The sequence below is a fragment of the Rosa chinensis genome, chromosome 7 (genome assembly GCF_002994745.2).
Source record: "Rosa chinensis cultivar Old Blush chromosome 7, RchiOBHm-V2, whole genome shotgun sequence".
In the NCBI taxonomy this organism is placed as follows: Eukaryota; Viridiplantae; Streptophyta; class Magnoliopsida; order Rosales; family Rosaceae; genus Rosa; species Rosa chinensis.
The window spans coordinates 32,438,911-32,461,110 of NC_037094.1; the positions used below are offsets into that span (position 1 = coordinate 32,438,911).

A 22,200-nucleotide genomic window follows, 5' to 3' on the forward strand; every position below is an offset into this window, starting at 1 on the left:
ACATGATCACACAAAACATGTGGAGGTTGATAGACACTTCATCAAAGAGAAGCTGGATCAACAAATCATCTCTTTTCCCTTCGTACCTACTGAGGAGCAGTTGGCGGACAGTCTTACAAAGGCAGTTTCTAGCAGGGCGTTTTCTGACTCACTTGACAAGTTGGGCATCCGTGATCTGTATGCTCCAACTTGAGGGGGAGTGTTGGCGTGAGTCACTCTCCATAATTGTAGGAATTGTAGTATAATTAGGATTGTATAGTTAAGGAGAATATTATGTAGTTAAGGGGGAGAATATCACGGTGTAATTAGTTTCCTATTAGGAATGTGTATACTTTGTATATGTACTCCATCTTTGGAGAATATCAATACATCAGAAATTCCCAAACTTTCCCTTTGTGTTTGTTCTGTTTGACTCATAAATGATTTCTTGATTTTTCTATTAATATAGCAATTAAACCATATATTTACCGACTGTTAGCACTCCTTTTGATCTAGCTCCAAATTACATTAATTACCTGAAACCTTTGCTCAGACTTCTAATTCTTTGAACAAGAGGGTAGAATTTCCGATGAGGGGGTATATATGAGTCAAATCCACAGCAGCAGTATAAACAGAGCTGGAATCAGTCTCTATAAGAACCTCCTGAAAATTCTGATCCTTGGCAAAAGCCAAATCCACAATCACTGCTGAAGCCTCAACTTGTAAATTAAGCAGAACTTGAAACACAAGGAATAGATCTCCAACCTAAGAAATGTCTAGATGAATTCCTAGCCAACAACCAATGCCATCGCAATTGCTTCCATCACCGCTAGGAAGCATTTCTGCTCTAACAAACTGGGCAGCAGAAGCTCCATTGGGGCCAGCGCCAGAACCAGAAAGAGATCTCTCACATACCTTGAAATTTAGACAACAAAACATGAATGGAGAACATTAGGTTATATCAAATATCAACTGATCACAAATTATATATATAAATGAAAAAGAGCTGACTCGGACTATTTATAAGCAGTATGACCGCCGCATAAGGTACAACACGAGACATGCTTACCACAAAACTGCCATTGTCTAAACTAGTAGTGTATCTTAGGGTCCAAAAATCCCTTGCAGGAGCCAGTGTAGTCGGAGCATATGTCTGGAGAAGTTAAAATGTTATTTATTTATTCCAGAAAACATTCAACGATTTTTGTGCACCTGTGTATATATGAGTTCTATAGTCCCTCCATTTCCAGCAGCAAACATGTAAAAACTTCGAGGCTCCGACAGTTCCGGAACCAAGATGGACGATCTTTAAGGATCTCCGCAATCTGTTAAATATGAAGAGTTCGTAAACCTTATCAAATGAAACGTACACTGCCTTAAACTATGTAGCCCAAAAGAAAAAAAGAAAAAAAAAGAGAGAGGTTGAGCGGTATTCGAAGATGTTTACACTTGCGGTCGTAGGCTCTAAACTTACGAGACCACTGGCTCGAGCTTCCACTCCACTGCAACTTTATGAAATAGCAAAGATATATCCCAACCGAATCCTGACCAGGCTGCCAAAATAATTAAACATAGGATTCAGCAGGAAATGAATAGCAACATAAAGAACCAGTTTGCACAAAACTTAACAAGGAAAAGAAAACAGAAACTATTATTTCACAAAGTGATAAAAAGAAAAGATAACCTTCATTCTAGGCATCTGGACCCAATCGACAGCAGTTCCTGTAGCCTTAGAAAGGAACTCTGCCAAGGTCTCCTCCGCTATGGAGAGGAGTCTGCCAAAAACATAAGAAAGATTAGCTCATCGATAACAAAGAATTAGTGCTACTACATACTTATCAGGAAAAAACTGTAAGTCCGTTAGTTGTAGCTAGGAATTACCCATCAGGATTATTAGCATCTCTGAATGCTGAGGAGTTGTAACCAGAGAGTCGCAGCTTGCATCAGTAGCTGATGCCTACCAAAAAAATCACTTCAGGGTTACAAACAGCAAAATATGGAAAAGTCTTCGGTTCATTTTGCGATTATAACTTCGCTGAATTGGAGTACATGCAGTTATCGTGTCTGAAATGTCTCAACTTGGCCACAGTGTAAGTATAGTAAGATTGAACAAGAAATTAAGGAGTAAACAAACACATCATACTTGACGTACATGCAATCTAAACTATAGAAAGCAGTTATTTTGTCTGTCAGTTCTAACTTCGCTGAATTGGAATACATGCAGTTATTTTGTCTGAAATTTCTTAACTTAGCCACAGTGTAAGTATAGAAAGATTGATCAAGAAATTAAGAAGTAAACAAACACATCATACTTGACGTACAATCTAAACTACAGAAAGCATACTAAAAGACAAAATATAAAAGTTCTCACAATATAGTTTTTTTTTTTAAAGAAGTGAAGGTAAAATCTTCAAGGAAAGAATGTCCTTGATAATCATAGAAAAAGGAAATTTCAAACAAGCACCCACCAAGTGGACACAGGAAATGGAAATAGAAAAGAAAGAAAGCCAGCAAATGCTTACTGTATGCAGCTGTTGGCGCATGTACCCATTCTCACAAACAAGCTGAGACACCTGATTCTGCCGTCGATCATTCTTCTCCATCAACAACTTGTTCATTTTCTGTTAACAGTCAGAACATGATCATGTGAATCTAATGTATATTTTTACCTAGATGTCTATACATTTAATGCGCAGACAGGTACGACTTTAGCAATCATAAAGTACGTGTCATTAATTTGACACTTATAAATTATCAAAGTATTCAGGTATTAAGCTGAGAAAGGATGTACCTAAAACTTCAAGCTAATGAAAGATGTGATCACCGTATCTATCTTTCCAATGAGAGGACCAGCTGCAGACAGAAGCTTGTAGTCATGTGTCTCCTTCACTCACCAAATGCATAACGCAACTTTGAAATGACTTGTCGGAACATCAGCTCATTCATTGATGTCACAAATGTTCCAGATATATCACCTCTAAAGAAAATTCAGTCAGTATATCCTTATCGGTAGGAACATCAATAGTTTCTGCTTCCCCATGCTTGGCTATTAAACCTTAGAAGATCCAGGTAAACAATAAAATTGGATTTAAATCTTCATGTTTTGTCATGTTATATGATCATAAGAAAGTCAATCAAATTCTATTCAGCCGTGTACTTAATCCCTAACATCAACAAATTAAAAAGCAACCACATATATAGGGGCCATAACCAACTTGGGAGAATCCATGTCAAATCGTAAAAATTCTATAAATCTAGAAACCCCATAATTTCAAACAAGCTCAACATTACTACTTATGGTCCTCCCAAGATGTCCAAACAAACTAAAACCATGTCCAGTAACAAAACAAGTAAAATAATGACCTCAAATATCATTTCTTACCTTTAGAAACTGAATGCTTGTGGTATACTGGAAAGAAGTATCAAAGTGAGCAACCTGAAGGAAGATATCACCCTTCTAAGTTCGAAGTCGTGGGTACGGTGTTTCTTTTTAATGTCGACCTGAAAGAAGATGTCACTCTTCAGATATCAAATTGCATTGCGTGTTGTTAAAGCATTTTACTATTGTAGTGAAAAAGACCCAATTAAGTACAGAAACATAAAATAGAACCCGATCGAAAAATAACAGAAAAAGGACATTACATTGTAACCCACGGATTAAAACTGGTTCACAGAATCATAAAGCAGTTCCAAAAAGAACTGCGGAAGAATTAGGTCTTCCCTTGACAACTTACTTGGAAGGTTCCTGCATGCCAAGACAATCACATCAGCACTAGTGAAATAGCTAATAGAAAGCCTTGGTGTCATCAGCCCAACCATAGTGATCGAAACTCCCCAAGTACAACGTTAATCGTAATAACATTAAAATGCCCAAATCTAAATAGAACTAATTAACCTATTTAGTCTCCGGAATTAGTTAGTATTCACGGACATACACAAACGAATCAGTTTATTTGTTGTGGCTAATGTCTCACATTGAAGCTTGTTGTACAAGAAAGATTTCGGAAATTAAGACCAAGTTTAGGACCTCACCATTCACCAATATGCAATTGCAATCAACTCTGGCTCTTGAGCCTTTAATATATAATAGGACAAGCGCAAGTCATAATGACAGTGATAACTAGAGGGATTTCAATTATTCATGGCAGCAAATCGTTCAAATTGTTCAAAATCGGATACCCACACTTAATTGAATGAACAACGTTATTCACTTTACATGAATTGATCAAAGCCTATACGATTTCCTTGGACACAAGCCTCTGAAAACAACTGCTCCCTTGATTGTTTAAATGAAAGCCATGCATGAAAGGATATTAACGTACAAAGAAAAGAAGCGATTAATAATCAATGTAAATAAGAACGAGTGTGGGTAGAGAGTCACTGACCATCCGGATAACAAAGGCGGCGTTGAAGGTTGCAGAAGAGAGGCCATTGCGATTTGCGAATTGCGATCAGCTAGTGAACACTGAAGCTCAAGTATTAGTAGCTTCATTCCCAGCTTAGTGAAACACGGACGTTAACGTATTGGCTCTGCCAAAATAAAAAAAAAAAGGCGTTGACGGTCTTCAATTTGCCGTTACTATTCTAGAATTTCATCCAAATTTCCTATGAAACTCAATTTTTTATTATCTATACTATTATTAAGAGAAGAAGTTTTGTTAGCCAAAATATAATATTTTGACAGAATTGACCCTAGAAGATTAGTAAATTTTGAGAATTAATTAAATCACAAGGATAATTAAGACATTTACAAAATGTATTTTTATTAAAAAAAAAATTAAAAAAAGTACCCACAACCCACTTTTCTCTCTCCCTTTTGCTTTCTCTGCGATAACCAACTTTTTTTTTTCTAAAAAAAATAATAATAACTTGCACATGCAAAGCATGTGTGAAGAATTTTTTTTTTAAGAAAGCCTGAGTTTTCACCCAAAATGTGTTATTTGTACATATTTTTTTAAATATTTTAAAGATAATACAAAATCATAAATATATGTATTTCAAATTAAAATTATAAAAATACTCATCAATGCTACATGCTATCCACATGAGATGAACTTTATGAAAATTGATTGTTGCAGGTCCTTAACCAAAATAACGATAGAGAATGGATAATTATCACAAATGGTACCTAAACTTATCCTCTATCTTATCAATGGTACTTGAACTTTAATTTTGTTCACAATCAGTATCTGAACTTTTCGAAGTTATTTCAATTATTAATGGTACCTATCACTAACTTCCGTTAATGTTCCGTTAAAAACTGACATGTGCCAAACATGTGACTCATTTTTCAAGGATACATTTGTAAAATTACCTTCTTCTTTTTTGTAATATCACTTATTTTCACTTATATTGTGGCTATAAAAAATGAGACTATCAAAAGGAAAAACTTTCAACTTTAATTAAAAATATGAATGAAAGGAAAAAAAAAATTATGAAAGTTTTGATATTAAATGTTTTATAGTTTGTCCAAATTTTTTTTCTTATAGTTTTATTTGAAATGTTTTGTCTGTATCTATAAAACAAATTAATTTTTGTTGAGATCTTGTTTTTAAATTTTATTTTCATAAGAGGGTAGAGATACTTTTTTAATTCTATTTTTAATTGAACTTCTATTTTTATTAACATATTAATTGATCAAATATCAAGTAAACAAAATTAGGGCCTAATACTTCCTTGCTGGGCCGTATCTATGAGGATCTAAACTCCATATTGGCTTCAAATCCCAATTTGCAGATTACTCACACTAGAAGAGATGCCAACAAGGTTGCACACCTAATGGCTGCGCATGCTAGTTCTCTAGTACATGAATGTTTTTATTTTTCTCCTCCTTCCTTCTTATTAGCTGCTATTGCAGCTGAACGTTATCATATGTAATTTTCCAAATTCTCAATAAAGGCTGACCTCTTTTACCTCAAAAAAAAAGTAAACAAAATTATTTAAATGAGTATTTTTGTCAAACTACTCTTGAGTATAAGTCATGTGTTTTGCACGTGTTAGATTTTAACAGAACATTAACGGAAGTTAGTGATAGTACCATTTGAAATGAAATCAAAAAGTTCAGGTACTGGTTGTGATCAAAATTGAAGTTTAGGTATTATCGATAAGATAGATGATAAGTTCATGTACCATTTGTGATAATAACCCATAGAGAATAAATCGGTAAATTAACAGTAGGCAGTACAATAAAAGGTATAAAAATTATGGATCTAACCAATTAAAAAAATTAGGGTACAAATTGACAAAGATGAAAAAAGTTAGGAGATAATTCGACCAGTATGCCTAAAATAAAATTGGGCTTGCGGAGGAGGTTTGAAGAAGAGGAGATCAGTGACAAGTTCTCGAGTTTGACGAAGGTGCGAGGTCGGAGAAGATCTCCTAAAGTTCGGCGTTTGGATTGCCGGTTGAAGCTTTTAGTTCGTGCTTAAAGGATTAGTCTTGTGCAGCGAGTGCGATCGCTTGTACAGGTTTGGTGGCCGACAAGATGGTTGCCATGGTCTCCTACTTGGAGAGGCCGCCGGATTGATTAGGCGGTAGCGGACGGCTTCGCAGAAGGATCATATTCAGCCGGCTGGGTATTGGGGGCGTAGGGTGTGGCAGTGGGCCTTGGGCTTGTATCTTCCTAGGCTACAGAGATGCAGTCTAGAGAAATGGGCCTAGTTTAGCCAATTCCCCTATTCTCTCACACTTGGGTTGTATTTGGTTTTTTTTTTTTTTTTTTTGGGGGGGGGGGGGGGGGGGGGGGTCTGTTATGCTCTTTGTCCTTCACCTACTCCTAAAATGTTGTTGTGGGTGTGTTGAATGTTGTAACATACACCAAGAGGGGGGGGGGGTCTGTTATGCTCTTTGTCCTGCACCTACTCCTAAAATGTTGTTGTGGGTGTGTTGAATGTTGCAAGATACACCAAGAGGGTCTTAGACATCAAGATGTTCAAGACATTGGTTCCATTTTAGGGCAATGTAAGATTAGAGAGTTTTTTAAGTTCTGCATTTTCTTTTTCAGCAGTTCCTTTAGGATTTAAGTCTTATTGAAGTATAAACTTTAGTTTTTTTTGGATTTAGTACTCTTTGTGAGCTTGCATTGTAATATGAGGGGCGTTCTGTACCCTTCATGCTTGACCGAGTGAGGTCGTATGATTTATCATTAATGGATTAGTCTTCCGTTGCCTTATAAAAAAAAATAAAAAAAGGCTTTAACATCCCTTATCCTATGTTGCAAAATTACCAATCAATCATATCTGAACCCAAGGCTGGGTCACTTGGAAAATAACATACTTAGAGAGAGAGTGTGTGTGTGTGTGTGACTCTAAAATTTTAGTCCACCTAATGAACCTCTATTCTGTTAAACATCGACAAGCGTGACTCGTGACCCACTATTATACCAATACTGTCCCAACTTAACCACCCGGTAGGTGTTGGGTTTTAATCACAAAATGCCTCGATACAATTGGGTAAGAGCCACCTGCTTATAAGTTATATTTTCTTTTGTCATTTTTCCAATGTGAGATATTTTCTCTCCAACACGCCCCCTCACGTGCAACCTAGCTCTAGGTTTGCACGTGAAATTAATTAACAATCCAATTCCCACATTGTAAATTGGGACACAAGTCTCCGATAGACTTGGCTAATATAACAATCCAAGGCCCACATCGGACACTTGGTAACAATCCAATTAGAATATTCCGATGACAATATAAGGAACCCAAATTCTGCCCCATGATAATTAGAGACGCAATTGGAGAGAGACCCGCTCTGATATCATGTTAAACAGCGACAAGCGTGGCTCGTGGCCTACCATTGTATCGATACTGTCCCAACTTAACCACCCAATAGGTGTTGAGTTTTAATCACAAAAAGTCTCGGTACAATTGGATAAGAGCCACCCACTTATAAGTTATATTTTCTTTTGTCACTTTTCTAATGTGGGATCTTTCCTCTCCAACATATTCGACCAAAAAAAAAAAATCCATCCTCTAAAGAATGTTATCAATAGCTCAATAGCTACTTGCAAATGAAAGTTGGGTTTGAATTTTGAAGATTAAATTGTTTCGAATGTATATCAGAAAATTAATATAGTTACAAATGTGTTCTCTAGTGTGGCTTGAACTAAGATATGTATTATCTACATGGAGCACCCTCCTTCTCGAGTCATTAGTAACCTTCTTGATGATATTGAATGACGTTCCTAGACTTGGGAGAATTTGTATAGTAATTTTGTAAGTTAGTTTATTTTTGGGGGTCCCCATCTACTCGATCATCTAGTTTTTTTTTTTTTGAAACAAAAAAAAAAACCAAAAAAAAAAAAGGAGCTTCTATTCATACCTCTAAATTTGGCATTTGGACCTCCCAACTTAATAGACCTCCAACTTACTTTTATAGATAACCAATTTGCTATCTAGACCTCCCTAATTTTCCCATAACGCCCATTGTCCAATAAAATCAATAAAAACTTCTTCTTTTACGTTCTATTCATACCTCCAAAATCAGTAGTCGAACCTCTTTCAATTTTGAAGATTTCACAATTCTATTTTACCCTTCATACAATTAAGCTACAAAAAAAAAAAAAAAAAATTCCAGTTGGTAGTCAATACAGTATTTTTCATTAAATCAATTGATTATAGAAGCACGTTGGTATACTGCTATCTGAGATGTTTAGATATTACTCTCAATTCTCAATTTTTTTAATTAAACTGAGTTTTTTGATACAAAGTTTTTATCACTTAATTATGATTTACGTACAGATGCCTGTACTGAAAGTGGTCATGGTGTTCCAAAGCCGGTCTAACACAATGCTCCTTAGCTTGGAGAGAGACACAAATTTACTAATTGCTTTGAGTTGGAAAAAAAGCGCAAGCAGCAATATAATAGGCAATGCACAGCTTAGAATTTTGCAAATTGTCTCATCGAAACATACTGTTTGTAAAGGTTTTTTTTTTTTTTTTTTTGGTCGGTGAGCTGTGATATGTTGGTTATCTAGGATAACTGATATCATGGATGTCACAGTTTTAGACCTCATTGACATCATGGGAGGGGAGGGGCGGGGTTAATTTTTTTTTTCTTCCTCTTTTGTGTCCTTATTAATAATTTGGCATGAGTTGACAAAATCAACTATAACTCCGTCCAAATAGTCAAATACCAATTTTGGAGGTATGAATTGAAGCTAAAAAAAAAAAACAGAAAAAAAAAAGCCTAAAATAAAGTAAAATCCAAATCAAGAAGGAGCTTTCTCCATTTTCTAATTCCCTTTCTTACACATACTTGGATTGAAACACCGTGGCCTCCATCTATATAATAACATGCCAGATGAATTCAGTTTTCAATTAATAGTACGTAGCACAAGAAATTAAGACCTAGCCTAGCGTAGCCATATATTTCTTCAATCTTCAGTTCAGGTAGTTCTGATCATCTAGATCCAAGTTAAGTTTAATTCTTGCTTGCGGCCGCGAGAGGTGGTGATAGTGCTAGTCCTGGGGCCAGCCGTGGTCGTCAATGCTTAAAGCAGTACCACCGGCCTTCGATCATCAGGTCGAAATCAAAATTGTAAGAGGGCATCCATGCACAGTAATTGAATCCCAACATTGCTTGACAAACCCATGAAAGCTACCATGATCTAACCACATTAATTCTCCGAACCGAAATAGACTTTGATGTGCCCCAAAAGCATTAGAAAAAGACATAAGTAATGGATTATGATAAGAACATATCCGTGGTAAGGTGCAGCAATCAAACGTATCCCAACTGTCCATCCAAGCGAGATTTGCTAGACAACAATCAAGTCTTACCTCTACATTCCCCCTAACACCTCTCTGACGAACCCAAGTAAATTCAGCCCCTTTAGTGTCAATATGAATAAGTTCACAGATATCAGACATAGCTTGGAACTCCTCACAAGACCGCTGACAAACTAGCGCACCACCCTTTTTCTCATAAGCCCCAAGAATTGCATTGAAATCACCAAATACAATCCAAGGGCCAGAAACAAAGTTATCCTTAATAGAAGCAATATCAATCCAGAGACGACGCCGATCCTTCATACTTGTACGAGCATAGATAGAGGTTAGCACACAATTAACTGAATCAAATGTCACCTGAATAGAGACTTGTTGATCAGACCTAGAAAGCATGTTAACCACATGATGTATAGAAGATTTGCAGAGTACCCACATATTAGAAATAGAAGAACCCCTGTCATTTGTACACACCGCTACCAATCAAATTCAAAGACCTCCAAAAACGAAGCGGAACCAAATCAAAAGAGACAAAAGGCTCCAAAATACACAACACATCATGATTATTATCCATAACAAACTTTCTAAGAGCATTTTGAGTGGGGTCATTAGAAGAAAAGATTGAAAAATGAAAAATTACTTTCCCATGTATCTATACTATACATATAACATCGGCCAAAATTTCCTCTAGTCTACCTCTATCACTTTCATTTAAGTAAAACTAGATACTAATTTTCGTTGTATTTTTGATGGTTCAAATTTTTGAAATGAAGAAAATTTCATTAAAAGGAGAGACCAGCTCTGCTGGATACAATCATGTTGAAGTAAGTCACTAATACAACTAGGAGCCTGAGTGAACCAAGCTTCCTTCTGAGTTCTGACCGGATTCAAAATCGATATTTGCTGGTGCAAGTTCTACGAGCAAAAATGATCTGGACACCCTGCAGCAAGACCTCTTGAATGTCATCAATGATGATTACCAAAATCATAGAAACTCGAGTCGCAATGGGCAAGAGCAAGGCAGTCATATTCGATGGTAACCAGCTGTGACATGTTTGATGGTTCAATTACGTGTTAATGAAATGTATCTTCAATAAAAAAAAGAATTAAAAAATCCAAAGACATGACATTATAATAGTTAAAATTTTAAGAATATATAAATAGAAATCAAAACACCCCTTTCCGTCCACTCTCTATTCTCTAATACATTTTTTGTGCAATAATTCCCATCGAGTTGTGTTCCCAAATCCCCAACCCAGCTCAAATATTTTATCATAACTTGTGGAAAAGAACCCGCCGTCAGTCAGTCACACTCTCAGACTCTTACAGTAACACATTTTTTGAACTTATGGCGCCACTTTTTCAAAAACTTCCCCCCTAAGTTTCTCACCCACGGTTTCCCTATTCTCTCTCTCTCTTCCCTCGTGGTTTTTAAACCCACCCATCACCCATTTACCCACAGTTTTCACTTTCCTTGATCAAAACAAGACTCTTCACTTCCCTTGTACCCATTTCACACATAAAACACAGAGACACAAAGACATACTCTTTTGTCCATCAGAGAAGATCAAACTCGTTCTAATGGCGAGAGGGGGAGGCAGAGGAAGAGGGAGATGGGCGAAGCGGCAAACCCATAACCCAAATCAAACTGAAGATGTTGCTGTCAAAGTTGGTGAAGATGGTGATGGGGTTGTTCTTTCTGAGATAAAGGCTGTGTCTTTTGGTGGTGTAGAGAAGGGTGAGGACGGTTTGGGAAACGATCAAAAGGAAGAAGTTGCTGTGAGTGTGAAGAAGAAGAAGAAGCCTGGGAGGAAGAGTAAGAAGGGTTTGGTGGGAAATGGTGATGGGGGTCTAAAGGAGGTTGCTTTTGGTGGTGATGAGATTTCTATGATGACTTTGAGGAAGAGGCCTGAACGGAACAAGAGAGTTAGAGTTATGGAGGCAGAGGGAAATGGTGAGAAAGGTAAAGAGAATGGTGCTTCTGTGAACAAGAAGGGTAGGAAAAAGGTGACATTTGCGAAGGAAGGGGGAAAGAAAGGTGTTTTAGAAGTGGATAATGACAAGAAGCGCGATAGGAAGCGTGCGAAAACTGAGGAGGAAGATGGGAATGAGGTAGGCTATTCGTTTAGGCCTCTGAGGGAGCAGGGACATCTATCAACCGAGGAGCGTAAAAAGGTGAGGGTTATTATGATTCTCTGGTTATGTTCTGTTGTTACCATTGTGTTTTTATTTTATTTTTTATTTTATGTAGTTTCTGATTTTGGATTTAACAGTGGATTGAGGAGGTATCCCTAATGTGCCACCAATGTCAGAGGAATGATAAGGGAAGGGTTGTTCGGTGCAAAAAGTGCAGGACAAAGCGATATTGTGTTCCTTGCATAGAGAATTGGTATGTATATATTTATGCCATCTTATTTATTTCTGATTACTAACCTGCAAAAGATGTTGGATTGATTGATTTGTGAGTTTACTATTAGTTGAAGTACGTCTTAGTTTGATTATATGATTTTAAAATAATGACCGAGAGGATTATGGATTACGTTCTTCTTTTTATTGGTGTTGGGTGATATTGAATTACGCAATCTGCTCTTTTGATTTCTCAGTGTAGTTGAGTTATATGCATTTAACTCGGATGCACTGCCCCGAAACCATTTTTGGATTGATATATATCAAGTTGTATCTTACAGGTATCCACATACATCAGAGGATGCCATTGCTGAGGCTTGTCCTGTATGCCGTGGAAATTGCAATTGCAAAGCATGCTTGCGCTTAGATATACCAGTTAAAGTCAGTCTCTCCTTGTGTTCAAATATTTTGAACTCTGTCTTGTTGATTTGCTATTTCCTTTGGTAATTCAATTTTGACAAAATTTTGTGGTCTATAATGCAGAATCTGAAGAACCAAGATTTAGTACTTGACAAAGATGCAAGAATTGAGCACTCTAAGTACTTAATTCATGCACTGCTTCCATCCTTGAAAAGAATTCATGAAGAACAAGAGAATGAGATGGCGATGGAGGCAAGGAGAAAAGGTATGATTTTTTTACTTTTTTACTTCACATAGGTGTGCAACTCATTAGAGGCACAACTATTGCTTTCCCCACCATTTGATTTTGTGATTCTGAGGCAAGGAAATATACTAAAGTCTAATGATGGTTTGAAAAAGAAATAATAGTTGGTTTCCGCTCAGGTGGCTACGATGAAGATTATTATTATTATATATATATATATATATATATTTTTTTTTTTTGCTTCATGATAATGCATACATGCATATGTTTATATATTTATATAACACGAAGGGGTGTTTCTTAGAGATAACATAACATGAATATATACCTTGTTCCTTTTACTGATCTGGGTGATGAGAAGCATCTTCAAACGACAGTGACTCTGGCTTATATCTATAAATCTTGCTTGTTTTACATATGTTGTGTCATTGAGGATTGTGCTTGTTGATTCTTCCATTTGGCCGGTTTCTATTGCTTTTTTTTTTGTCAGATTAGTAGAGACATACAAATTTCTCTTAATTCATTATAGAAGTGACCAGCATTCCATATGAGACCTAACACACAAACTTTGATTGAAAAATTTTCATTGTCTCATCCTCTTTTTTTACTTTGGGCAGGATTATCTAACTTGAAGCTCCAGATACCAAAGTCTGACTGTGCTGCTGATGTTCGCGTGTATTGGTAGTGGCTGTACTATAGCTAGATCCTTTGTTTGATATATTCCATAGCCCCACAACAAATATTCAACAGTAACTTTGTTTGGTTTTCTTTGTCAGCAACAACTGCAGAACTTCTATTTTTGATTATCACAGAAGCTGTCCTAAATGTTCATATGACCTCTGCCTCATTTGTTGCCGGGAGATTCGAGAAGGACAATTGCAGCTAGGTAGGGAGGAAGTGACTTTGGAGTATGTTTCTCGGGGCTTACCTTATTTGCATGGTGGAAAGGAAGAGGACAACAAAAAAAGAAAGGGAAAGAGAAATAGGAATGTTGTGGAGCCACCCTCTGAAACTAGTCCCAAAAGTTCTGGAAAGCGAACATTTGAGTGGAAATCATATGAAGATGGAAGCATAATTTGCCCCCCAGAGGACATGGGAGGTTGTGGCAGTGGTAATCTAGAATTGAGATGCATGTTTTCTAAAAATTACGTCAAAGAGTTGGTAAAGAAAGCAGAAGAGATAGATGAAGCTTACAAACTTGTGTATTCAAGTAGAACTTCTGCAGAGAGGTGTTCATGTCTCAACTCTGTCGATGATGTCAATTCGAGCATCAATGCATCAAGGAAAGCAGCTTCACGAGACAATTCTGAGGACAACTATCTGTACTGTGCAAGGGCTGGAGATATCCAAGTAGAGGATTTAAAGCATTTCCAGTGGCATTGGATCAAGGGTGAGCCTGTTATCGTTAGCAATGCACTTGAAACTGCATCAGGTTTAAGCTGGGAACCATTGGTCATGTGGCGGGCTTGTCGTCAGATGCAACATACTAAGCACGGTAAACATTTGGACGTCAAAGCAATAGATTGCCTGGATTGGTGTGAGGTCAGTTATTCCCCGAATTTTAATTGCAATGCCTGTTTATAGTTATACTTCCAATTGCTTACTACCAGGTGCAATTGTGTTCTAAATATGTTTCACTCCTTAAAGTTCTGGCATGGCAATGTTAATAAGCATACAGGTGGTAATATACTACAATGGCAACTAGCCATTGACATCTTATTTGTCACTGGTCTAAAGTAAAATGACCGTTTCTTGTAATGCATTTTTTCTTGCTTATGAAGTTCCAAGTACTTTTGGTTAAATATATGTTTAACATAATATCAGTTCTGATAGTTCAGGATTTATAAACAGAACTTTAGCATGGCACAGAACACCTGTTTGGTAGCACTACATGCATGGTTGGGAACTTGTTCTCAATCTGATCTGAGGTTGAATTAAATGTTCTCTGTTTAGCGAAGCAACTGAAGGCTGAAAGTAGCAATTTTTCTTTTTCAAAAATTAAAACTTTTCTTGATTTGGAAAGGATTATTACTTTATTTAGAAAACAATCTGACATTATCAGATATTGAAATGAACATTCACTTGGAATTGAAAATGGTCATCAACCAAAGATTTGGCAAGGTATTTGAGGTGTTTATTTTTCATTTTTCTCATGTTTTGTTCGTCTCTTAAGATATATAATAATCCGAGCTAATTTATTTCTAAAGTTCATTTACTGATGGATTGTTTAGGGATCTTAATTTCTTATCAGCTTTGTCATCGTGACATGACTTTTATTGTATTCTAATTTTTTTTACTGGTGGATTGTTTAAGGCAGTAATCTTCATTTCTTTCCAGTTTTGTCCCCCTCATATAGTTATCCATTTTCTTTGAAACTGAAATTTATCTGGTTTTTGATGATTTGATGGTGATATGTAACATGACCTTATGATTTAATGTAGGGGGATATCAATATCCACCAATTTTTTACTGGATACTCAAAGGGACGGTTTGATAAAGAGAATTGGCCACAGATATTGAAACTGAAAGATTGGCCGCCAACTAATTTATTTGAGGAGCGCCTTCCTCGTCATGGTGCTGAGTTCATTTGTTGTCTGCCGTATAAGGAATATACTCATCCTCGCAATGGTCCTCTAAACCTTTTTGCCAAATTACCTTCAAAATGTGTAAAACCAGACATGGGACCAAAGACATATATTGCTTATGGTTTTTCCCAGGAGCTTGGACGTGGAGATTCTGTAACCAAGCTTCATTGTGATATGTCGGATGCGGTATGTTTGCTATCTAGAATTCTACTACTGTGCTTGTTTTGTTGGTCATAGAACCTCTTTTTCTTTCATTCTGTTTGGATGGTGCAAGGGTGGCAGAGGTGGGTTTGGGGGCTTTCTTACCGAATTCTTTATGCGTTGGAGTCTTTACTTAAATATTCATAGATTATCTAGCATGGTCTCTGGTTTGAAGGTTGATATACTCGTGTTTATTAGCATGTAGGTAGGTCCAGATTGTTGTTGTGTTCTCTTTTCTTGGGCAACTGTAACTTATTCAGTTGTATATTGACTTTAATTTACTTAGTGCAGTTGCACCAATTATAACATTAAGTGTAAGTATTACAATCCTACGTTTTACAAATTTGTAATGGCAAATTTCTTGATGTACATTCTTCATTTGGACTTACCTATGGGTCTATAGGAAATGGGTTTGGCTCAGCCTCAACCCTACACCATGCAAATCAACAAAGGGGAAAGTTATGACTAAAGCTCTTACACCATGTTAGAAAACCACTGGTCTCTAAAGCTTCAGCTGTTAGGGAATGAGGGAAACTACGTATATCAGGCCAAAAGAAACTTAAACTAATTTCATCAGAGACATTAGAATAAAATCAACCACATGTGTCATACTTGTGCTTGGCTTCCTTTTTAATCATATTTTCTGAATGGTTCGGTGTTCTTTAGATGTCTAACATTGTTAAACAACACCTCAATTGAACTTTTCTTGAAATGATTTTTTTTTTGTTCAAATTTTTGTTCCTGCTTTGAGCCAGCTCATCGCTCCTCCCCTCTCTTTAATTGTAACTGTCAATATATACTATTTGTCAGGTGAATGTTTTGACACACACCACTGAAGTGAACCTTACTCCTGAGCAACTTACTGTCATTGAAAAGTTGAAAAAGAAGCATGCTCAACAAGACCAAAGAGAAATTTTTGGCAATTGTCAGACTGTGGATGATGATGTTGATAGTGGCAAGGCTGCTGGTGATTCTTGTTTCAGTAATGATAAACAACTTCTTAATGAAGTTGATAATAATAGCAGTGGTGTAGCTGTTCCAGAACTGGTTGATCCAATTGTTCAACATGTTGGAGATGCTTCAACGGGATCTGTGTCCGAAAAGAATAAAGAGGCAGAATTAGATCATGATATCGGTGGTGAAATGCCTGCAAGAATTTATGGAAATAAGTTGGAAGAGTCGGATGTCAATGAGGGAGGTGCTTTATGGGACATATTCCGTAGACAGGATGTTCCTAAGCTGCAGGAGTATCTCATGAAGCATTTCAAGGAATTCAGGCACATACACTGTTGTCCATTGCAGCAGGTAAACTCATTATAAATATCCAGATTTTTCATTCAAACATAAATAACACAGTAAATAGCTTTTTACTCTTACATGATTACTATGGTTGTTTACACTTTTGCCTTATATTTGACCACTTGTACTCTACTTTTATGAAGTTAAAAGTGGAGTGCATGTGGTACAGTGGAGTGCCAAATTCTCTCTCCTTTAATAACCTTTTGTTTCTATTTACACATATTTCTTTTTGAAATATAATTCTTTATTTTTTTCTATGATGGTATGTAGGTTATTCATCCCATACATGATCAGACATTTTATCTTACAATGGAGCACAAAAAGAAGCTTAAAGAGGAATATGGTTAGCTTGCTACTTGTTTGTGTATAATTAGTTTCAGATTTAGAATTCATCCAGATTCAAGTATATATCTTAAGTTTTTATGCTTCTAATAGGAATTGAACCATGGACCTTCATTCAAAACCTTGGAGATGCTGTCTTTATTCCTGCAGGATGTCCGCATCAAGTCAGGAACTTGAAGGTAACTTGTTTAGCATTCAAATGGTTTTGATTTTCTTTCATTTTGGATTTTAGGTTGATATATAATTATATATTGTTAATTGGTGTAAGGAATCTTTCCTGTGATAGTGTCACATGGTTCAAATGTGAATTATGCCTTTTACTTTTCTAATCAAGATGTTGAATGTTTTGTTTTTTCCATGCATGTGTATCATTATTTACACTCAATTGCAAACATAGCATTTAGAACTGGATGTTGTTAACTTCTCTATGAAAACATTTGTCGTACAGAAGGTATTCATCAAATTTGTTTCTCTTTTACTTTGTTTTCCCCCATCAGTTTCGCTTTTGGCACCTTAAAATTCCTACAAACATAATGCTGACCATCCTCAGTGGCCAGCCACTGCCATTGCCATATGACATATATTTCTTATAAATTCTAGTTTTAGTTTTCTCTTTTCTTTTTGAAGCATAATATTTGATCAGTATTTATGAAAAGAAGGGGGTTAAACAAGAAAATAAGGAAGGGAATCAGAACTATCTGTGATATATCCTACAAACCCCTAAATGCCCAATGGGTGGGGAAAATGGAGTGAGGTGGTTAAGATATGTATAGGATTGTGGCTTGTGGTGCTTTTTTTTAAAATCTTTTTCTTCTTGTGAGCAGACATTATTTGACCTGGTCAATCAATTGGTTTGAAAGATGTGGTACTGTTTGGGAGTCAAGTGTCCTTACCATTTTAGGGAGATAGCCACTAGCCACTGTTTTCTCCTCTTTCTTCCGTTCACCAAAAAACAGAAAGTCTTGCCCCAATTGGATCACTATCTCCATTTGTCATAATTCGAGGATAAAAAGTTTCCCTAGAACCAATTGTTCACATTTGAGACTAGAAACATGAAAGACTGCTGCTTGTTTCTGTTTATCTGTCATCGTTGATGGGACTATAGCTCGTTCCACCTCTCTAGGCCTCTTAACAAACTTTATGCTTTACTTTTGTGTAGTTAGAGCTAAAGGTCTTGAACCAAAACAATGTTATGGTTGTAATGAATACAAACATATCTGCAACCAGAGTAGAAACTGTGGTTATGAGGTTGCTCATTGTCTTAAACGACCTAAAATCGACCATTGAAGGCCTTCATTGTTCATGTCAATGATCTTTCTCATGGCTATGTCTCATTATATTTGCAACATGCTGATAGCTTCACAAACTCTAGGTGTTGACAGTTTGTTGCACCAGCGTCACTTTTGATTGGGGTGTTTGAGATTTTTAGATGATTTCTTGAATTAATGTATTAAGCCTATGATTAAGCAATCGGCTATGGATGGTTTACGTAATTGCTGGAATTAAGGGATTAAGCTGTATCCAGTTTTAGAGTAGAAAAACGATTGTGATAATAAAGATGTAATATTTATGCAGTAAATATTCCTTGTATAGAATGCTGAAGAGTATAAGATAGGTGTGTGATATGGGAAAATTGCAGAAAGGTATTACCAAATTTCTCTGCTTTTAGTACTTAGAGAGTTAGGTTGGCTCTTATATATGTTAAGGTTCTTGGCATGTAGTTGTTGTTGGGTGTTTCTTGTTAAGGTGCTAGGCATGTTTATTGTTGAGGTTGATACATGGTAGTCATGGTGGTGTGTTATTTGTTGTTTGGAAAACCTTACTGACATATTATGGTTCAGTTTGTGACTATCTGTGCATGCTTATTGCTGACCCTAATTGAGTGAAGATGTTTATTTTTTCTTTCTTAAGATGCAACCGACCACTATAAAACTTGATGGCTTAAAAATTACTTTTGGACAAAAGCAATGTTTCTTTACCTACTACTCATTTAGTGGACGTATTCCTATGGAAGTATTTAACTTGCATATATGCTTCTGTACATGTTATGTTACACTTCTTAATTAGATCCTTTTTCATTTTCCAGTCATGCATCAAAGTTGCAATGGACTTTGTCTCACCTGAAAATGTCGGCGAGTGCTTTCACTTGACAGAAGTATTCCGCACACTTCCAGAAGATCATAGGGCTAAAGAGGACAAATTGGAGGTATGTCATCTTTCACATTATAAGAGACTGTCAATGCAGTAATAGCATGCTCTTTCTTTTGGATACTGTATTATCGGTTAAGCAACCAAACATACATGCAGATGTCCTTTAACTCTGAGTTTTCAATTTCTTGTGGCGTTTTATTGATATTGGTGATTAATAAATGGTTTGAGCTTATGCCTAAAAAAAGCTGCCTTTTTATCTTATATTCTTTTGTTCAAGTAGCTACACAATTATTGGTGTGATTTTGAGATTGTTGTTGGATTGGTGTCTCCATTTCAGTTGAATATACCTATATGTATCTTTGTGTCTACATGTGGGTTATAAGTATAATGTTAACCTGGGTTATGAAATCTTATATAGGGGTTATATGTAGAGACTTCAGTAGGTGATGATTTAACAATCCTGTTGGAATAAAGTGCATGGAGATAATGACATTGATAAGAGAGTGTCTTATGGGAAACACCTTGGTTTAAAGAACTCTTATTTTTTCCTCTTGAATCAGGTAAAGAAAATGATTGTTCATTCTGTCACTGATGCTCTGGAGGAACTAAATCAGAATGTGAGGTTAGTCAAATATTCACGTAGATATTTGGTTACAACTTATGAAACTTTTGTAAGGTTTATCCTATGGTTAGGTGTACGTAAAATGGCATGTAGTTAATATTTAGCTGAAGTCCACCGTCCCTTTTCATCCCTCAATATCTATGTCATCGGACCTGCCTCTTCTTTTCATTTCATGCTTTGTTAATATGATTCATCAAATCACTAATCATACTTGTATTGAATCCCAAACCTATACGATTTAACTAGTGGGAAATTACTGTTGTTTGATCTCATTTGAGCATTTGAAGTGCAAAAACATTTGTTTCTTTTTTTATGCAAAAACATTTGTTTCTTTTTTTACCATCCCGCACACATAAACAAATGCATAATCAGAAATGTGTTAAACAGAAATGCAAATACACGTGCCTGTATGCACGGTGTGGATAAATTCTTACTCTACAGTGGACACAGAAATTTATACTCAGTAATCACTGTATCAAAATCTAAAAATTAGACTTCTTTCAAAAAGAAATTTATCAAATCTTTTGAACTGATTAATTCAATTACTGAATGGATTTCTTGTGTACTGATGGTAACAGATAATAAGTGTGTCTCTCTGTGTGTATGCATTGAATTCTAGTGGTTCTAAAATCTTGACTGAAAGCAGCAGAAGTGGCATTTTAGCAAATATCATAAGGATCTAAGGTGCATAGGCTTACGTTTAACTTTGTCATTATATTTTCCTGGGGTACTTTAACTGATGATATGAAGATAACAAATTATTACATTAGTCGTGTGTATTTGCCTCTGTGATGCTTTTGTTTCCCCGTCTGCAGATCTTGTAAGCTTTTTCTTTAACTTGGAGGACACATCTTACAAAGTTACGAAGAAATAAGATTTTGAAAAAAAAAAATTATGGAGCTTGAAATTAATTCATTTAAGCTGAGAAAATCAAGAAAAAGTTGCTTCTTTTACAGCTATTAGAGAGCAATTAGTTTCTTAACTTGCATCCATGGTTGCACTCTTTACAATAGTTATTGAGATGGCTGGTTTTTCTTAATGATTTGATTTCCAGGTCTAAGGAAGTCACTAATCCACCTCAATCAAGTCAGAGTGATGGAGATTATATGGTCCAGGATATTGCATAGTTATTTGTCACTCATATGTTGTAATATATTAACTGATAGTCTGGCTTTTGCCCTTCAAGTTCACATGTGAATCTTGTTGGTCAAGTTTTGGAGGTTTTTGGTTCAAAAGCCAGTTTTTGTATAAATCAGTATTGTATTACAGTGGTAATGTAGTATAAGTTCTTTGGTATTATTATCTAACCAATGTAACTATTTTGAGTACAAGTAATGAAGATCTGCTAGATCAGTGGCATCTAAAGTATTACTGCCTTTGAATTTCTTCCACCATTGTCTGATATCTTGGTTTCAGTGTTCTTACAAGCATTTTAAGACTAAATCTTATCTAATTGCTACCAACTCTCACCCTTCCTCTTGATCATTGCTCATAAGACTCAACGGTCTGGCATTGATATGAAAATGATTTCTATGATTTCTAGACATTTTAAGTCATTTGAAAACTGGAGATTAAACACAGATATGTAAAGCTATTCATGTAATCTACTTGATCACTGGGGACCAAGAAGAGCGCCCAATTGCCTCTCACTCTTGGTAGTTGAAACTAGGAGCAGAAATCAATTTTCATTAAAGGAATTCCCTTGGGGAAAGGGAGAGGGTAACCAATGAAAAATGCACAAGGTTTGAATTCTATTCCATCATAAACGCATCAAAAGGACATGCCTTTCTTCTATGTTGGACTTTTTTGCTTGATTGTTCGGTAGGGATGAAAATGTGATCGTTGTATGGAGAGGCTGGCTAACACGCGGGAGTTCAAAATCTAAAAGAGTGCAGCTATTCAGCTATGCCACCCTACAAGTTACCAACGAACCCTACTAGCTCTCTTTACTGTTCAAATATATGACACAGTACACACCATATAATCACTTAATCCGAAACTCCGCATAAGTTTCTCTTCTAATCTTGGTCTCATTTGTTCCGGAAAGAAAGTGAGAACAAGATAAAACAAAGCTTATGTTGTAACGTTTCTCTGTCAAAACATTGACAATGAAACAACGTCATGCTTTGCAGACTTCGTCTGTATTGGGCTGTGTCCCTTGTACTGTTGTTTGGCTTTGAGTCTTGTTAATTGATGCTATCTTTCGACCAAAAAAAAAAAAACAATGTCAGGTGACTTTTCAAAAAAAAAAAAAACAATGTCAAGTGAGTTCAGGATCCCTAC

At 36.2% G+C, this 22,200-nt stretch overlaps 1 protein-coding gene and 1 long non-coding RNA gene across 3 annotated transcripts; one reads left to right on the forward strand and one right to left on the reverse strand.

The window, feature by feature from the left end:
* Positions 1–269: 269 nt before the first annotated feature.
* LOC112175742 lies at positions 270–2,326 on the reverse strand. Of its 2 annotated transcripts, XR_005804268.1 has the most exons (6): positions 2,132–2,326; positions 1,861–1,936; positions 1,664–1,754; positions 1,427–1,532; positions 1,049–1,304; positions 270–894 (listed from the first exon to the last, which is right to left on the reverse strand). It is a non-coding gene; the product is annotated as an uncharacterized LOC112175742 (long non-coding RNA). The 2 variants fall into 2 exon arrangements; XR_005804267.1 differs by having other exon boundaries at positions 1,861–2,326.
* Positions 2,327–11,168: 8,842 nt separating this feature from the next.
* LOC112175938 (lysine-specific demethylase JMJ25) lies at positions 11,169–21,274 on the forward strand. The gene is made up of 13 exons (XM_024313673.2): positions 11,169–11,882; positions 11,981–12,096; positions 12,395–12,494; positions 12,597–12,738; positions 13,335–13,398; positions 13,494–14,259; positions 15,159–15,488; positions 16,314–16,808; positions 17,073–17,145; positions 17,238–17,323; positions 19,231–19,350; positions 19,856–19,917; positions 20,972–21,274. The coding sequence occupies exons 1-13, from the start codon at positions 11,289–11,291 to the stop codon at positions 21,042–21,044; spliced, it is 3,021 nt and encodes a 1,006-aa protein (XP_024169441.1). The 5' UTR covers positions 11,169–11,288; the 3' UTR covers positions 21,045–21,274.
* Positions 21,275–22,200: the final 926 nt, after the last annotated feature.

What these genes read in the sequence shown, in the direction of transcription:
- LOC112175938 (XM_024313673.2), top strand. Translation starts at nt 11,289, where the DNA reads ATGGCGAGAGGGGGAGGCAGAGGAAGAGGGAGATGGGCGAAGCGGCAA. An exon ending in CTAAAGAGGACAAATTGGAG is followed by an intron (nt 19,351 to 19,855) that starts GTATGTCATCTT and finishes CTCTTGAATCAG; the next exon opens with GTAAAGAAAATGATTGTTCA. An exon ending in GAACTAAATCAGAATGTGAG is followed by an intron (nt 19,918 to 20,971) that starts GTTAGTCAAATA and finishes TTTGATTTCCAG; the next exon opens with GTCTAAGGAAGTCACTAATC.